This window comes from Serinus canaria, chromosome 3 (assembly GCF_022539315.1).
Source record: "Serinus canaria isolate serCan28SL12 chromosome 3, serCan2020, whole genome shotgun sequence".
NCBI lineage: Eukaryota > Metazoa > Chordata > Aves > Passeriformes > Fringillidae > Serinus > Serinus canaria.
This window is the reverse complement of record NC_066316.1, coordinates 60,251,655-60,269,120: the sequence shown is the minus strand read 5'-3', so window position 1 is coordinate 60,269,120 and position 17,466 is coordinate 60,251,655. Positions and strand designations below refer to the sequence as shown.

The following is a 17,466-nucleotide window of genomic DNA, read 5'->3' as shown; positions in this document are numbered from 1 at the left end:
GTTCATTATTTAAAAAGTCTTTCTCTAACTAACTCTTCAATTAACTGTATAAAGAAGAAGTCTTCTGATTAAGAGCTGCCTAGCAAGTAATAGTCAGGAGAGCACTTAGGGGTTTAGAAAGTGTTTCTGATGAGAAAGCAACATCATTCCTCTTTGGAGATATTTTCAAACATTAGAGATAATGGTAAGTAGTGAGGCAGTTAAAAGTGCTTTCATCTGGTGAAAACTATGAAGGAAAGAAGGAACACAAAGGAAATAAATGTATAAGCCATTTTATTGCACAGTAATGAAGGAGAAACAAAATAGCTTATTGACAGTCACCCCCAATTCTTAAAAGCCACAAAGCATTCTCAATGGACTTATTCCCCAAAAAGAGTGCTAAAGAATGATGCGCCTACACAAGGAACATTTCAGCAACTTATACTACCTGCAAACACAAGCTGTTCCAAGTTTAAGGAAAAAAAACCTCTCAGTTTACTAAGTATTAGCTTAGATTCCTGTAATTATACAGCTAACTCATCTTTTACCAACACATTTTCAGAAACAATCTTTCTATCTCTAGTACGAATGAATTACCAACTATCCCTTCAAAGAGTTCTAATTCATACTTTATTTCTGAGAATCCTTAAAAACCTGAATAATTTAAAAGACCTAATTTTAAATTTCATTTTTAAACAAACTAAAATACTATGCTACCCCAAGTGAGATTGAAAGGAAATGGTAAGGGGGAAAAGAGCCAAGAGAAATGGGTGGTAGTGGCAGACAAAGTTGGGTCTTATTCCTACAGCCAGACAAAAATTTACACAATATACAACCAAACCAGTTTCAATAACCACAGAATAGAAAATTGAATTGCATTTAGGAATCCAGAAAAAAAGTTAAGCACCCATTGACTTGGGGGGGTGCAGAAGGCTGGGCGTCCACAACAGCTAATTCTGTCAGGCACATTCATGGTCTGAAGCCGGCAGTGTGATCAGCCTCCATTCACTTTTTTCAGTCTGGTTCACCCACCAGACCAAAAAGGCCCCTAATTCTTGAACTGGAAAAGGATTCCCCTTCATATTAGTGAGAGTTTTGCATAATTCTATCATATTCCTCTAAATTGGGTCTTTTCCCAGGCCAGATCACTTAGCCTACCTCAGCATTGCTTCTCACACACTGTTACAGATCACTCTCCTCTGCCCCTGAACAACTACCCATGATGAGATTTCCATCAGACAATTTTCACTGCCTTGCAACTGAACATCCAAGACTTATACAGAGAGTTGTAACATTAACTGGGTGGCTGCTTAGCAGTCTTACTCAAAATTTTCAGGAAAAGAACTTTCCATTTTACATTCTTATATTGAACTAGTCAAAAAAACTTACCCTAGCTCCAAGTTTTATTTATAAAGTGTGTCTTTGGAATTATTATCAGTAGTTTTGTGTTTTCCAAAATATTTTAAATAAAGTCCTATGAAAATATCAGTCTTCTGGAATGTTGCTTGGGTTTTTTAATATATTTTTGTACTTTCTTGATGTTAGATAATATTTCAAGGGTAAAGCACATATATAAAAAAAAAGACCTTTGCCTTATAAGAAGCTGCAGTTTGGGAGGGTGGGTTTCTTCTAAAGCTACCCTATAACTCAGTTCTATGCAGTTCACATGGGTACTTTCCATTTTACTTTGGCTTTCTTCCTTAGCTATACCAAATGACTAAATCACATCTAAGCCCCTGTCTTCCCAAATTTTTCCACCTGCAGCTTGTTTAGAGTCTCACATGTCTGTGAGTTCAGAACAGTGATCTGATATCCAAAAAGGCAACAAATGCTCGTATTTCACAAGAAATCTGTTTCCTACCTTATGTGGCATATGGCCCAACTGTACACACCATTACTCAATCCTCAGTCTGACATCCTCCTGTTATGCTTCTATTACAGTTCCAAGACCTTTCAAGATCATAAAGGAATTTCCCAAATTCTTTAAACAATTTAAACTTTTGCAAATCCAAGAAATCATCAGTATTGTAATAAAGACCAAATTAATTATCCAAATCAAGATTCACAATTCTGCAAGAAAATTATTTGGCTTTCCAACATTTTCCTGCAGTATTTCTGAACTGATTAAGGACCTGTTCAATGCAGTTCAATATTTTTACTTTGGTAGCTATACTTCCAGGTGCAACACCACTGCTATGAAGCCAGTATCCTATCCAGCACCTTTGCTAAACTACAGAGCACCACTACTGGATAGTGAATTTTTAAAGAAACCAAGTAATTGGTGTTTTACAAATTTGAAATTTATGGTTCCAAGTCAAGAGTTTATTTACCAGTTTCTGATATAAACATCAGATACACAATATAAAACCAAAACTGAAAAGCCCATAGTTCACATTTCAATGTGGACCTCATATGTGAGTGACCACAGATGTGATTCTGTGGAAGCAAAACAAATCTGCTGAAGGTGAGGGGGAGACCATACAAAAAATAGCAAACAGGAACTTTTGGGGGACAGTGTTAACAAAAAAAGAACACACACAAACAAACAAAATCAAACTGAAAAGGGATGACATAGGTAGCAAGGGAAGTGGAAAAATGACTGTGATAGAAGCAGAAAGGAAGAGACAGCCCTCAGTAGTCAGATAACTCCTACTATGCAAAGCAGGAGAGAACTTGGGGAAATGAACAGAAGCATTAGACAAAACAATTCATTCAGACAGGAATAAACATCTCTAGTAAAATAAATTAATTACAGTAATAACCAACACAGAAAACAATGAGACAAAGCTTCTAGTCACTTAAAAAGTTTAAACAACAAAAATCCCAAAATAGTTTTCTTTTGAAGCAAACTTGAGACAGGTCAAAGGAAACATATTTCCAACAGAGTGATATGAAAAAATTCCAGAACTAACAACTATCAAACTCAAATCAACCTCGATCCCAAGGGATTGTCTAATCAAACTCTTTTCTTCCAGAGTTCATCCTCATGTTAAACAAGCAGAACAGTGGTTGCAGATGCCTTGCTAGCAGGAGGCAGGAGACAGATTGCATCATTACAGGACTTCTGAAACTCCCTGAGTGCAAAATATGACAACTGAAGAATTACCAGCCCCAGGCTTGCAGAAACCCCCAGGAATAGTCCTAGCATGGAATTTATATCAGAATTCCTTGTCGTGTATACTGTAGATAGTAGAAGCCTAAATCATTGCAGAAAATAAATACTATCAGGAATACAGAAAAGCACCACCTAGGCTCTTAAGCTCTAAGTTCTTGAGCCACATATATGCTCAAGGCTGGAAGTGTATTCTGGGGAAGGTACAACCATGAGCTTGTCCTGTACCCGAGCTCTTCTACAAGCTTCCACTGCTATCAGCCAGCAGAGACAGGGTACAAAACTAGATAAAAACTTTCATCCAGTAAAGCTATTACAATAAACTGTACTATGTTTTGTCAGAAAATAAATATATAAATAAATGCCCAACAGAATATAGTTAAAGAAAGTAAAGGAAATGGATTATTTGAATAATATATTGCTGTCAGTAAAAGGAAGTGTTAAATTCATCCAAAAATGCATAAACTGAATAAACTAGAGTGACATGAATAAACATTGTGCTAGATTTGAACAGGAAGCAGTAATGTTTCACACAGCAGAGTCCAGAAATGCTGTTAGGAGCTAATTAGCTAAGGTGCAACACTCTTGCTATTGCAACCTACTTGGCCAGGCTGCTAACCTCCAAGTCACCACATGAGACTTCCTGAGAGGGCAACCTGTGCTATTCAGCCCCTGATAATCTCTATGCTCCTCCCTCACTTAAAAGTAAAGGGAACAGCAGTGAAGTTTACCTGTTTGTAACAAAGTGCATGCAAACAATCCTGCTCAGCAGTGATCTTTAGCAGTGACCTTGCTTGCACAGACAAGGATCCAGTTACAATTCTTGTTATAGAAACCAGTGCTTATTTTCCTCAGTGCTAGCTAAACTCATTGAGCAACAGGCAGATAAAAGTGCCAAGACGACAAGCTACAAGTGTACAGCATGGAACTCATATGAGAAAAATCTCAACTGAAAACTAAGGGGAAAAAAACCAAAACTAAAAAAAAAAAAAAAAAAAAAAAAAAAAAAAAAAACCCCAAACAAAAAACAAAACAAAACAAACAAACAAAAAAACCCAAAAAAAAACAAAACAAAAAAAACCACCAAACAAACAGAAAAAAAAATCCCAAAGCCAAAACACTACAAAGAGCAATGTTCAACCAGAAACTTGAGAGCCAAAAGAACTGAAATCACAAAAATTCCAACCCTGTTTGTGCAAACAGGCATTTGTGCATAGATGGGACACAGATTTCCCTTCCTGGTCATAAAAGCAATCGTGCAAGTTGGCCACAAATCACAGCAGGTTGCATAAGCAGTCCTCCTGTTCTACTCCAGGCTTATGTTTAATTTAAACATAAACTGGGTTGCACATGATTTCAATATTCTGTTGGATGACCAAGCAAGGGAAAGAATGAATTTAAGCTGAGTCTATGGAGAGATAATGTGAAGGTTATAACATAAGTGAAAAATGGCCATGTTGCTAAGATAAGGCTCCAACCACCAATCTCATTGTCAAGCCTGGCCATCTGTCAGCAGAAACCTGATTTACTGCATATAAGGCTGCTATGCTTGATCACTACTGTTCTGTTATAAAAGGCTCCCGAGGTTTGTTTAAGGACACCAAATGGTACTTTCTAGCAACATAAAAAGGGTTAAGAAAACACCTCCTCAAAAGCTGAGCTTTTTTAGAACCAGGCTTCAGAACTTTAAATCAAATTGTACCCAGTTTCAATGCTGCTAGTAGATGAAACTTCTTTATAAATAAAAACATTAAAACCAGGGAAACAAAGCCCAAAAACACCCCAAAAAAATGAAAGCAAATTACATCATTTTTACCATATGTTTAAGGCTGCTTGCACTGAAGCTTGTTTATGGAGGTTATTTTGATGGTGGGGAATTGCAACAAACTTTAGATAAAGGCACTTTTAAGATACATTCCTGTTGAATATCACTATTCAATAAAAGCATTAATAAAGCAGCCACTTTCTTTAATTTAATAATTACTCTAGATATCCAATCTGTTTGCAAGAGCACTAATGACAAACATTTAGATATGGCCTGTAAGCTCAAGGTGTAACAATTCAGGTGAGCACATGTAATCCAACTCTTCCCATTCCTAGATGCCAGAACAAAAATGCCCATGTATGAGATTCATCCTTCACACCAAATACCCACTGAGTAAAACAGCTGCAGGTACTTTCTCAGGTTAATCAAACAAATGAAATAACAGCATCCAGTAATAACAAAACAATTTTTCCCTCCAAACAGCAGGCCTACGCTGCAGGTGGTTTTGTCCCATAGCAAGCAAACAGGAAAAAAACACATCCTGAACAGCTGCTCATTAGGTGAGCACCATTCTGCCTGCACAGCAAACGAAGCAAATGTCATGTGGAAAAAACCACAGTCACGGTCATGTAATTAGACACGGGAACACAGGCATACACAAAAGAGGAGGGAAGACAAGTACAAATTACAATTGCACAGGCAATTTATTTCTGGGAGTTCATAATTTTTGATGTTCCTGGACTTTAACCTTACCATTTCTTTTAACAAGGCTTTTTTCCAGCTAATTTTTTCCCCTATTATACAATAACAGCTAACTTTGGACAATCACCTGCTATAAAAAAATATCCATTCCCATACAATTATTTATACTGAATGGAACATTTCACTTGAGGACACTGGGAGAATACTCCATCAGAACAGATCAAAACAACACAAAGTGGAGAGGACCTGGCAGTAAATATTATAAAGTGGTGTAAATTTATTGCAAGCTTACCTGATACTCATTGGGCCAGAAAGTGCTGACAGCCAATTCTGCTCGAAGCCAGTCCTTGCCAGTGGAACCAGTGACATTCCAGATGGGATTAGCCAGCGGTCCTTTGTTCACCCTAACCAGGATGTTCAAAGTGCCTGGGTTCCCTCCATTCTTGCTGTACAGAAGGTAGCTGAAATCGATGCAGTGAGTGTCGTTTTCTTTCATTGTTGGAAGCTGAAGTCGAGTCTTTTCTCCAGGGTCATGGTCTGATGAAATCACTATCATATATGATCCTAAGAATGGGGGGGTGACAAGGTGGGGGGGAAAAAAATGTGGTATTAAGGAAAAAGATAAATACTAAGAAACTGATTGCTCACTGTGAAAATGAAATGTATGGGTTTTCTTACCCCTGAAATCTCAAAATTCAAGTGGCATGAAATCTAACAAGCTATAAAATGGCTAGACACATGCCTGAAGTAGTATCTACAGAAAATATCACATATCTCTAAGGACCTTTCTAGATGTCTCCACCTACAAGCTTTTCTTTTTCTTGTTTTAGGACCAGATGATTGGAAACACGATCACAGATGGGAAAAACAAAAGAAGTAATGGGTCATCATTATTCTGAGCTCACTGAGGCCGAAATACTCTCAACTTGCTCAACAGATTTTCTGAAAACAAAACAAAAATTAAGGTCCACATTCCTCAAGGCAGCTTTATAACACCCTTTTCTACGCAAAAAAGAGGCAGACTTGAATTTGAGATATATTAGCAATGGAAATAGCTGACTTAGGACACTAAAAAAATTTCTCTGGAACAGCTTTGTTTGCTGCTCCATTTGCCAATGGATTTAAAGGGGATAACAGAAGATTCTACAGCTAGAAGAGTGTCCATCTTGTAAATGTATATGACAAATAGACACAAGACAAAACAGGCTGTTCCTGTCTAGCTACAAAGGCAGAAAGTGGAAATCATATGTTTCAACATGTTGTACAGGCAGTAATAAAGAATCAGTCTGTCCTGCTGTCTTGCAGAATGGATGGTAAAGACAGGCTGCTGCTAACCTAGCCCGGAGCTGATCCATTTCTTCCAGAGTGACAGCTCCAGACCAGGTACTGCCTAGTGAGTGAGCCCCACAGAAGAAAGCTTGCTAGACAGGGTATGCCAGGCTGAGCTTTCCAACCAAGTGAGAAAATCCAATTCAACATACCAACTGAATCACAGGAGAGTTTCCTAGCCTAAATTTACCTACCTATCTTCTTAACGATTCCAGAATCTTCCTGGTGACAGATTTTCCTTTTACTGTCAGCCCTAAAGTGCACCAAAATAAAGGACCCTTTGCTGTGAGGAAAGTTCGGGTTAAATCTATCAAAAATAGAGAAAAAATTTAACCTAAACTTAAAAAAAATAATGGATTTGTGAACATTTGCCCAAATGAGTAGTCTCACAGAAGTCCTGGGAGTATGCACATGAGTACTGGTGAAAAATCTCCTATGAGGTATGTTTATATAAATTATTATCATTTTGTATGTCAAATTTTATCCTTTGGTTTTTAGACCACAAGGAACTATCACGTTCTATTATGTCCTAAACAGTTGTATTAGGCATTCTGAAATTTGTTCACAAGCTGTTGCTCAGGAAAACATGAAAATTGATGTACATAGATTAAATCATTTGTGTTAGACACCAATTTACTAGCTTGTAAAGCAAGTCTCTGCTAAAAAACTTCAGAAAAAAATTAAAAAAAAAGAGCAAGAAATACTATAGAATGAAAGATGTTCTTATTAAAGCACAGTGCCATGAAATCTATATTTTTAGTAGTCATCTTTAAAAGAGGGTTTAAAGACGACTACTATAATGTAACTTAAGCAACCAGTTCATATTTAGAATTATACGCAGAATCCATTATTTATTTTTCTGTTGAAGAATTTGGTAAAGCAGCAATTCCTGGTGATTTCTTCATCATTAATAGCCAATTATAAAATCACAGAGGAATCTTATTATACTATTTAGGTTTGCTGTTACTTTAAGGCTTTAAAGATTATTTTCATCGGTTGATGACTGCCTGAGAAAGTGTTTGTAGATCACATCGACTGGTGTGCAAGTTTTATGCCCCTTGACCCTGGAATAAACTTAATAACAATAATTTTTATTATTATTATATTTATTATTAAAATAATAAACTTAATAATGTGTTTGTTTATAATCTCTATTTTAGTAATACATATGTTCTTTTAAGCACCTGATCATCAGACTAGAGAATAAGATTTTCAACAATTTTGTCAGTCAATACTACGTATGAGGCAGGGGGAGGCTGTACATCAGCAATTTGGAGTTTTTCCTTCCATATAAGAGTTGGAAAACTGAAAAGATTGAGCAAAAAATTACAGACTGCTTCCCACAATTAGCACCAATTGTCCATGTTCATCTAAATTGCCTCTTTGCCTTTGTAACTTGTATCTTGCAAATATTTTTAGGCAATACACAAAAAGCATCTCACTCTTTCAAAAAAAATCATTTCTAATATTTCTAAAGCTAGGATACAGAAGAAGATAAACCCTCCAACACTTTCTGAAAGTGAAGTTTGGGGAAGAAGGGGGAAAAGGAAGAAATAATATAGAGCAATCAACTTCAGCAGATTTTTTAACATGTTTCTCTCAACTTCTCTCAAGATAAAACCACTGTAAGAAAAATAAAACCAAACTCAAATTACAACAAATAAACTAGAAGTATTTAAAGATCTTGTTGCTATAGTAAGGGAATCTGCTATGGCCTTTGGAAGCTTCAAAATACATTTTTAACATATCAACATATTTTTTAGTACTCCACTTTCTCAACCCCATTTTTCATCATTTAAAAATCCTTAGCAGTGAATTTGCCTACATCTAACTACATGTTAGTCCTACAACACTTCATGAAATGCTCCAGACAGCATCCATAGACCATTTATCCCAAAGCCAAAGCATCTGTTCAGCTTCTTGGAAACTACTTCTCCACTCCTCCTTTTTTTTAAACTTTAGCAGCTGTATTCCACAAATGTACAGAACCCTGCTCCTTTCTCAGACATGTACCTTCTCCAAGATCATCAGAAGCCAATGCCAGAGTAAACTATACAGCAAAATTATATCTTTGGAAAACATACAAAATATTTCTTTCACCTTTCATAAGGAAGTCATTCTTTACTTGTAAAGAAATTCAATAGAATTGAAAGAATTAGGAGTTTTCCCCCATTTATATTTTCTTGCAATATCTTAATATTAGTTATTGATAATTATATTATTGCAAAATCTTCATAATATGTTAAGATATTATTGGTCTTGGCAGAAATGCAAAGTATAAACAAGGGAACTGCTCACAGTCTCATTAATTCCCAAGATTACCTAACTTTGAGATTTTCAGTGAGAGATTAGAGCAAGTGTTAGAGCTAACTATTCACAGTGGTGCTCCAGCCTGGAGCAGGGACTCAGGGTGAGGAGGAAGGAGCAACAGACACCAAGTGCAATGGACTGACTGCAGCCCCCAGTTCCCACCCTCCTGTGCTGGGGTGGAAATTTGGTCAATTTTTCCCCAAGATGAACCTGGTTTTTCTTTGACAGTAACTGGTGATTTACAAAACAAGTGATCGCCTTGTCTCTGTCTTAACCTATGAGCTTGCCCACATTATTTTTCCCGTTGTACTGTTGAGGAAAGGACCAAAAACAGGCAGGGTGATGGACTGGCCAAGGTCAACACACCACAGTTCTCAGAAAGGTAAAGAGCAGCAATTAGTGCTAGCTAACACTAGTACTAAGTGCATTACTAAATCCCAGTAGAGCCAGGCTCCATGATTTTTTTCCATTGTTACTGGCCTAACAAGGTCAGGCACAAGCAGATATAAAACACTGTGTACACCTACTTCCCTTGAAACAAAGGAAGACAAAACACACTGAACTGTGTCGTTTCCACTAAGATTTTACAAGAAGGAGGTCAATTGCAAATGAGTTACTCCATTAAATCCCAAAATGGTAAAAAAAAAGAAAAAATTAAATTAAATTATTAAAAAAAGAGAAAAATCAAAAACAAAATCAATGTATTTGGGGCAATGGAGAAAGAGCAGAAGTTCATTTTTTCTTCTTAAAATACAGGGTAATTTTCATATTTGGAGGATGCTGCAAAGAAATGAAAGAAGTATCTAAACTTATCATTTGTGCTGGACAAAGATCCATTACTCCTAAATATTCCTTTCACTCCCTATTTTTCACCATGCTCCAGTATGGTAACTGATATCTTCAGTTACTCTGGCAGTTAGTGCAGTTACAAAATTCACACAGCTCATCAGTAGCGTTTTTCTCAAAAATTTTTCTTACAGTTTGACAGTGCTGATGTTTCATCCTTCTTTCAGTAATTCCCAGAAGAATCTTCTCCATTCTTGGGAATTTACAATCTTTAAAGTTCATAAATAGGTTCTCTTTCCCCCAAGAAGCTTAATTTTTAAGTTAATTTTTAAGTTTATTTTTCATATTAAATGTAGTTTAGATTTCTCCAAATCAAATTCCAAACTCTCATTTAGCTTTTCTTCTCTGAAGTGCCTTCTATCTGTTTGCCAGTTAATAGCTTCTAATGTTATTCCTGATGCAAAGGGTCAATCCAATTCTCCCCTACACAAAACAGTAACATCAGACTATGAAACAGCTAAATAGCACTGCCTCTTAAGCTTTAACCAAGCTCATGCAAACAGTTCAGCTTTAGGATCAGTCTTTCAGGGAGATTTTGATGCCTGCTTGGAATTTAAGTCATGAACTTGCTAAAAGGTGTCTACACAGCTGTGGAGTAAGTGCTACTAGACTTTCTCTGAGCCATGTTATTAAAAATAGCTGTACACACCTCATAGTTTTCACTGCCTTTTATTTATTTTGATAAGCATTAAACTTGATGTCCTAGTTCAGTGGCAAGGACAGGTCATTCCAGAATAAATGAATTCTTTAACTAATTAATTGTGAAAAGCCTTAGGTTTTATCTCCTACTGAAAACCAAGCTCTCCTATCACCTTGCAGTTAATCAGAGCTAAGAAATCATACCAAGATTTAAGAAAAAGTCCTTACATAAAATAAAATGTGCCCACTGTAAGGTACCAATGTGACAAAGCAGTTTCCTGATCAAATTATTTTCTCTCACTTTCTGGCTGCCTGAAAAATGGGTTTGTATTTGAAGTGTGAAACTTGTAATTTTCAGCAGGCTGGTCTTCAGCTCCTGCAAATCCTCTTTCCTCCAAAGAAGAAGTATCAAACCATCTCCATTTTGGGGACATAGTGTGGCAATTTCTCTGCCTGTGAATGGCAATGTCAATTACACAAAGTGGAGGGTCCAGGCACTCATGTGCCTTATCCTAAAGCTCGAGACTATGTGACCTTTTTATCTTTCAATAATGACTGTGTAACATAGTCCCTGATTACATTCTGGGCAACATTTATGAGAGACTGCAGGCAAAGAACAGACACTGAAATAGAAAAATAGGCTTGCAACTGGAAGCAAAGAAAAGTTCAGAAACATCTATATTAATTCACAGAAAATTCTATTTCACACACAGTAGTATTCATGCCTGGTTTGTTCTTCAGAGAAGGCCTTCCCCGTGACAGTTTGAGACAGCCCTTTACTTGTGTTTCTGTAATGTGCAAGAAGGAAAAAAAGAAAGGCTAATTATAAAAAGTCAAAAGCTCTTAAATTTCTCTTCTTGCAGGGAGGATATTCTTTTCAAAAGAAAAAAAACAAAGCCTGTGAATGCACTAAATACACTCCAGGTAAATCCCCATGTGCTTGGGTTTAATAAAACCATTATAGCCTTTTGCCCTCCATTACCTAACATACAGTAAAGGTCTGCAACCCTAGGGCAGAAAAAAAAAGAAAAAGGAAAAGAAAACTCTAAAGAAATTATGAAGAAAAACTAGAGACATTGTTAGGGATTTTAATTTTAGTGCCCTGCACCATCAGTCAAGGATGCTCCTTAAGGAGTATGTCTAGAGAAAAATGTTACTTGTAACACTAAAATATTACTTAAGATATATTATTCGATACACATTTAAAATATTCAATGTGGTAATATCCTGGTTTTACCTTTCATTCTAAAAAAATTCAAAAATCATGTTATTGGTGTAAACAACACAAGATTTCTCCAAAATTGCTTTAGATAGTTACAACTCAGAGGCATCTTTCTACTTACATCACTTGTTTCAATTATCATTCCCTGTACAAGGCTCAAACTGTTGAAGGCTGGTTTCAAGTTCTTTACAGATTGTCAAAGTGAAAGCCGGGGTGAATCAGGATCATGAATTTCAACTTCATTGCCTAGCTCATTTCCAAGGCACCACTACTCAAATGCAAGTCAAGATAAGACTCTGAACTTACTACAAAGATTAAAAATAGCAACAAAAATACACATTACAGGCAGGGGAAATTTTTCTGGAAAATGCAAATCTTTTGGGGAGTTTCCTGCTTCCAATAGAAAATGAGAATTATTAAAAGAACCAACCCAAATAGCCAGGTTATTAAGCTACACTGTATAAATAAAAGCAGAGTGCTCACTCAGTTTGAACAGAAACTTGGCCTCATGGATTGCAAGAGCTCATGAATTCATCAATTTCACACTGACATTGCAATTTCAGGAGGAGAAAAGGTGTCCTGCCCTCCAGGCTGTACTTGTTGATGCCAAAAGCCCTGCTCTACACCAAGGTCATGCAACTGGGATTCCTCCATTAACCACATCCCAGAGGTCAAGCAACTGGGACACAGCCTGACAACACTGATCCAGGCAAGGGAAAAACAGCATCAAATCAACCAAAGAATTAATATCATGGGCAGCATAACATTTTATCAGTATTTACAATTATCATACTACGGGCTAGATACTAATGTCACTCATGACTCCTTCAATTCCATGATAGCAAGAAAATGTCTGCAATTGAAAGAAAACAAGAGCTGAAAAACCTCGTGTTTCAAAGGCATGCAGTATTTGCAACAAAGTTCATTACAAACTTCTGACCAAAAATTGTTCCTTGAGCTGGATGTAGCTACAAAAGTTTTGCTCTGCATACTAACATTTTCAAAATGAATAAATATGAAAAATATTTCACTCTGGAAGTGTGAAGGATTGGAATTTGTAGTTTTCTCATACATAACACCAAAATCCTGTGGATTTGTTTGTACTGATGCAGAGAAAATAGACCATGATGACATCCCAGGTTCTGAAGTATGGTAATTTTCTCCCTCTTTTTTCACGTGATGGACCTTTAGCTAATACATAGATTTTAGGAACTCCAAAACCTGAGACAGAAAATTTTAAGCCACTGAAATTTGCATTGCAAGCTTGTAGTGTCTGTACAAGAGACCGTTTATCTTGCATTGTGCTCCTCTGAATTGCCTCTTCCAGCAAAACATTCAGAAAATTACATTTGATACGGTGCATCAGGCTGGCTTATGAAAGGACAGTGTTACTGAACAGTAAGCTGCATTTCAGTAAGGAAAAAACACATGGAATAGTTTCATATTCCTTTAGGGATTAAGTAAGGTACTCTGTCATGAATTTTTTAACATCAGTGTCCATGAATGGATGGCTAAGAGGAAAGTAGCAACAGCTCTGAACTGTCTGAATTTGTGCTGCAAACCCATAAATACCCCTCGGATGGTGGCTCAGTGACTCCAGGATTCTTCTCAGTCATCCAGGGTCTGATCTGGCTGCCCAAAGAGCAGCAGACATTTTCTTCCAGCTTTCTGTCTGGAAGAAAATGTCTTTTCTAAGCAAAATTTCCAAGAAACTTCCAATTCTAGATTAACATCAGCTTGGGATGAAGCTATCCAGAAGGGATGTCAAATAACTGGATACCATTTGTGCCAGCCCAGCCTAAATCCAGTCAGATGCTTTAGTCTGAAGCTGTTCCCAGAGCAGCAGCTAAAGTTGACAAACTCCAAGGCACTCCCGTACTTCCTGGGAAATATTCAGTCCCATGAAGACACCAACACCTAAAAACACTTGCAACAACTTCACTGCATGAAAAACAGATGCAGAGAAGAATTTAAATCCATTTTGCTTCACCATTCCTGTTAGCTGCTCTGACATTACTTGACTGGATAAGGTGAGCAGTAATGCACAGACATCTCCCTCCGTGTTAGCTTTATTCCACCCATTTTTGTCACAGGCCCTCCAGGATCCACCTCACCTACTGAAATACTATTGTTGGCTCTTCTGTATCCACCTACAGCTCTAGCACGCCACTGTATCACCACCACTGCTGACTATTCAGCATTTAGATGTTTTAGATGCTGATAAAAGAGACTTATTTTACTGAAGTTACAAGAGAAGGGGATCAAATTATCTAGTATTATTTATTTGGATAGAAATTAAAGTGAAATATGAAAATATTTAGAGTAGTCTAGGGCAGACAGTCTTATAGAAAAGGTCAGTGCTGAGCACTTGTTTAAGTCTTTGATGTGCTGCTGTGTGTTTGCTGCAGTGCACAAAAACAAGTTCACAGAGAATTCACAAATGTCAGCCAAGGTGACCTGAAAGCTCACAGCCACTGAAATTCTCAGGACTTTTACTCCTACCTCACAGCCTCCTCCATCTATCCTAAGCTCATCAGACCCTTGCAAAGCAACACACAAATCCCATAATAAAAGACCTAAATATTCCATGCCTTCCTCTTGAGAGAGGCAAGGAGACAGAAATGTTTGATTTCTTTCTAGGTGAGGGAAGTGAACTGACTCCTGAAAAAGTACAACAAGAAGCAGAGCCACATGAAGATGAGAGAGGAAACTGAAGATAAGTTGAATTTTCCCCACTAAAAAACATAGTTTCAAGTAACTTCTTTCAAATATTTTGAAAACATTTAGAAAAACACAGATCAAAATGTATCATTTTTACCTTTTTTTTGTTGTTGTTGTTGCCATCTAAAAGATACTCTGCAAACACTCTAGGCTTTTTCTCCCTCCTAAGTACTAAGTGACATATAGCTTTTAACTGAATGGGAAAAAATATAATTGTTGAATGTGCATTCCTACTCAGAGTGTCTTTAACACACTAGTCATTCTTCCAAAAGCAGCAATATTAAAAGTGCATTGAGAAGATACTTACTCCTACCAGCTTAAAACACTGAAACTGGAAACAGAAACAAAACTGGTCATTCCCTGGATAAGCATGTGACAGCAGAAAATAAGAATAAACAAGGTGCTGAGAATACTACTCCCAAGTATGGCCAACAGTTAAATAAAGGCTGATTACCAGACATGACAGCAGATTACAACTGCTATTACAGACCTTTCAGAAGAAGAAATTAAATGTCCTATATTTTTTTATAGTCGTCTTAGAATTTATTTAAAGCATGGGAGGTTCATAAAACATTTTCACTGGGTTTTTAAGGGGCTTTTTACTAACAGGAAGAATATTCATTCCTTTATTTTCAATCACTTTTTCTCTACACTAAATAGTAATATTTCCTATTATGTTATGAAATCAATTTTTCTCAGAACGTTGCTTTATGCAATAGTGAGCTGAAGAATCTCTATTTCCAGGTTTTGTTGCTTTTACAGGTGTAGGACCTACACTAAAGGAGTTCTACATTCCCTGATTAAATGCAGAACATGAGTTAAGAACCAACTGCTGGGAAGGATTACCACTGACAGGAGTTTTGAAAAACAATTTAAAAACAATATTAAAATGGTGGAAATAATATTCATCCTATGCATTCAGAAGACAGATTTATTTGCTGATCTTCAAAACATCACCTGACCTTGCCTCTGAAGTACATACCTCACTTTGTAGTGACTCACACTCCAGTTGAGTATAACCATAAGTCAAGCCTTTGTCAATACAACCACAGTACTCTCTAGTGAACTCAAATACTTGCTTAAGGAAAAAAAAGCTGGAAACCTCTGAATTTATTAAGTTCCAAGGAAGTCTTCCATCTGTCTTCCAGACCACTAACACATGGTTATGCATATTTGCAAACTAAAATCTTGAGCAATTTAGCAAGCGTGGTACATTGACACTGAATGCCCCCTAAAGAGCTGAATATTACATAGATGGAAAGGAACAGGCTAAAAAAGGAGCATATATACAGAAAGCTTCTTCTGAAATTATTCTGATTTTCCAGCTACTGATGGTAATGTTGAACTCGCAAGTGCAAGCAGTCCTATAATGCATATCTCTATGAGAATTGTAATAAATAATTTAACAATACCTAAAGAGAACGGCCAAAACCCATGAATCATACATATGCAAAAAATGCACTGAGGAATGCACTGCCCAAGAGTATGAGGACTCATACACCACTATATTAATTACCATAGAAACTAGATTAAAAACCCCAAATACACATTGCACACCAGAAAGGATTCATACAGACAATAAAAATTACAAAAAATGGACAAAAAACCCAAGGCAAAACACACTTAAAACATTTCTCTTGATACCTAGGAAGGCTTACAAAATACATTAAAGCCTTTAAGTTCAGAAATTAAAATTCCTTGCTCTCCTAGATGCTGGAGCTTGCAGTTAAAACAAAGACATGGGGTTTATGGCGTGTGACAACTCTGTGGTTGTGCTTCACATCTTGCTAACAGCCCTCTGCTCCACAGACATCAGCTGCTCTTCTCTCCCAAACACTTCAACTGATTAGCATTAAGACATTACACCCAGAGTAAAGGCTGTAACCTGCACCTAGCTGGATGCCTGCTGCATCTCTCTCAGCCACGATGGAGCCCAGGATGCCTGAGAGGTCACTGTATTTTCCATCCAAATTAGTTGTTTTAAAACAAATGGATAAATAAGCTCTCCTTATAAAACCTTTGCCTCTCAAGTCATATTAGCAGCCCAACTGGTTTTACACTCTAGTACACACCATCTTTCTTCTACAGGGAAATACTCCTGAAATAGATGGAAACAACCCTATCTATTATAAAAATCACTCATGCTAGCATACGAGCATTTTTTATAGTGTTTTGAAAGAAATAATTTGTGTCACTGTCCAGCAATAGGAGAACAACAAGGAGAAAGACTAGAGATAAACTAGGACTGCTGTTTCAGAGAAAAGCTGAAGTTCAACAGCTATGAATGGCTAGGCTAGTCTTGTAGCTTTGGGGATTTCTGTTTTCATCTCAGGATACACCTCGGTTTATGGAGATTCACATCTTTCCTCCTGACACCACACTTTCTAATTCATAAATTTTGAGACAGCTTTTTGCTTCCAAATAACTAGCTTATACCTTTTAACACTATTTAAATCCTCCTCTATTTTGAATACTGAAGTTCACAATGCCAACAAAAAACTAAACATATTCATCCAGCCCACAATATATAGCTGATAACTTTATGCAGTGGAGCATTTTCTTGGCACCAACTAATGTGATTACCCTAAACTTCTGAAAAATACAAAAAAACCCTGATAAATCTACCCAAATATGTACCATATGAAGGATGAGAACCTTACCTCCATTTCAGACAATTGGTGAACTTTTAACACTAATATTCATTAGTCAAACACTGTAGATATTTTTTAGGGCTATTAGGACATTGAACCCATGTTCCAGAGGTAATTTAAAGCAAGAATCTTCTGCGATTTATTTCCCACTTCTGTTTTCTCCAGTGACACAGTAGAGATATCAGAGTAT

The 17,466-nt window shown here is 36.8% G+C and overlaps 1 protein-coding gene across 1 annotated transcript in view; it reads right to left on the bottom strand.

The window, feature by feature from the left end:
* Window positions 1-17,466, bottom strand: part of PTPRK (protein tyrosine phosphatase receptor type K) — a 352,054-nt gene that overhangs the window by 218,018 nt on the left and 116,570 nt on the right. The window contains exon 3 of the mRNA XM_050972314.1: window positions 5,851-6,122. Within this exon, the coding sequence (XP_050828271.1) occupies window positions 5,851-6,122 (272 nt within the window). The remainder of the gene's footprint in view (window positions 1-5,850; window positions 6,123-17,466) is intronic.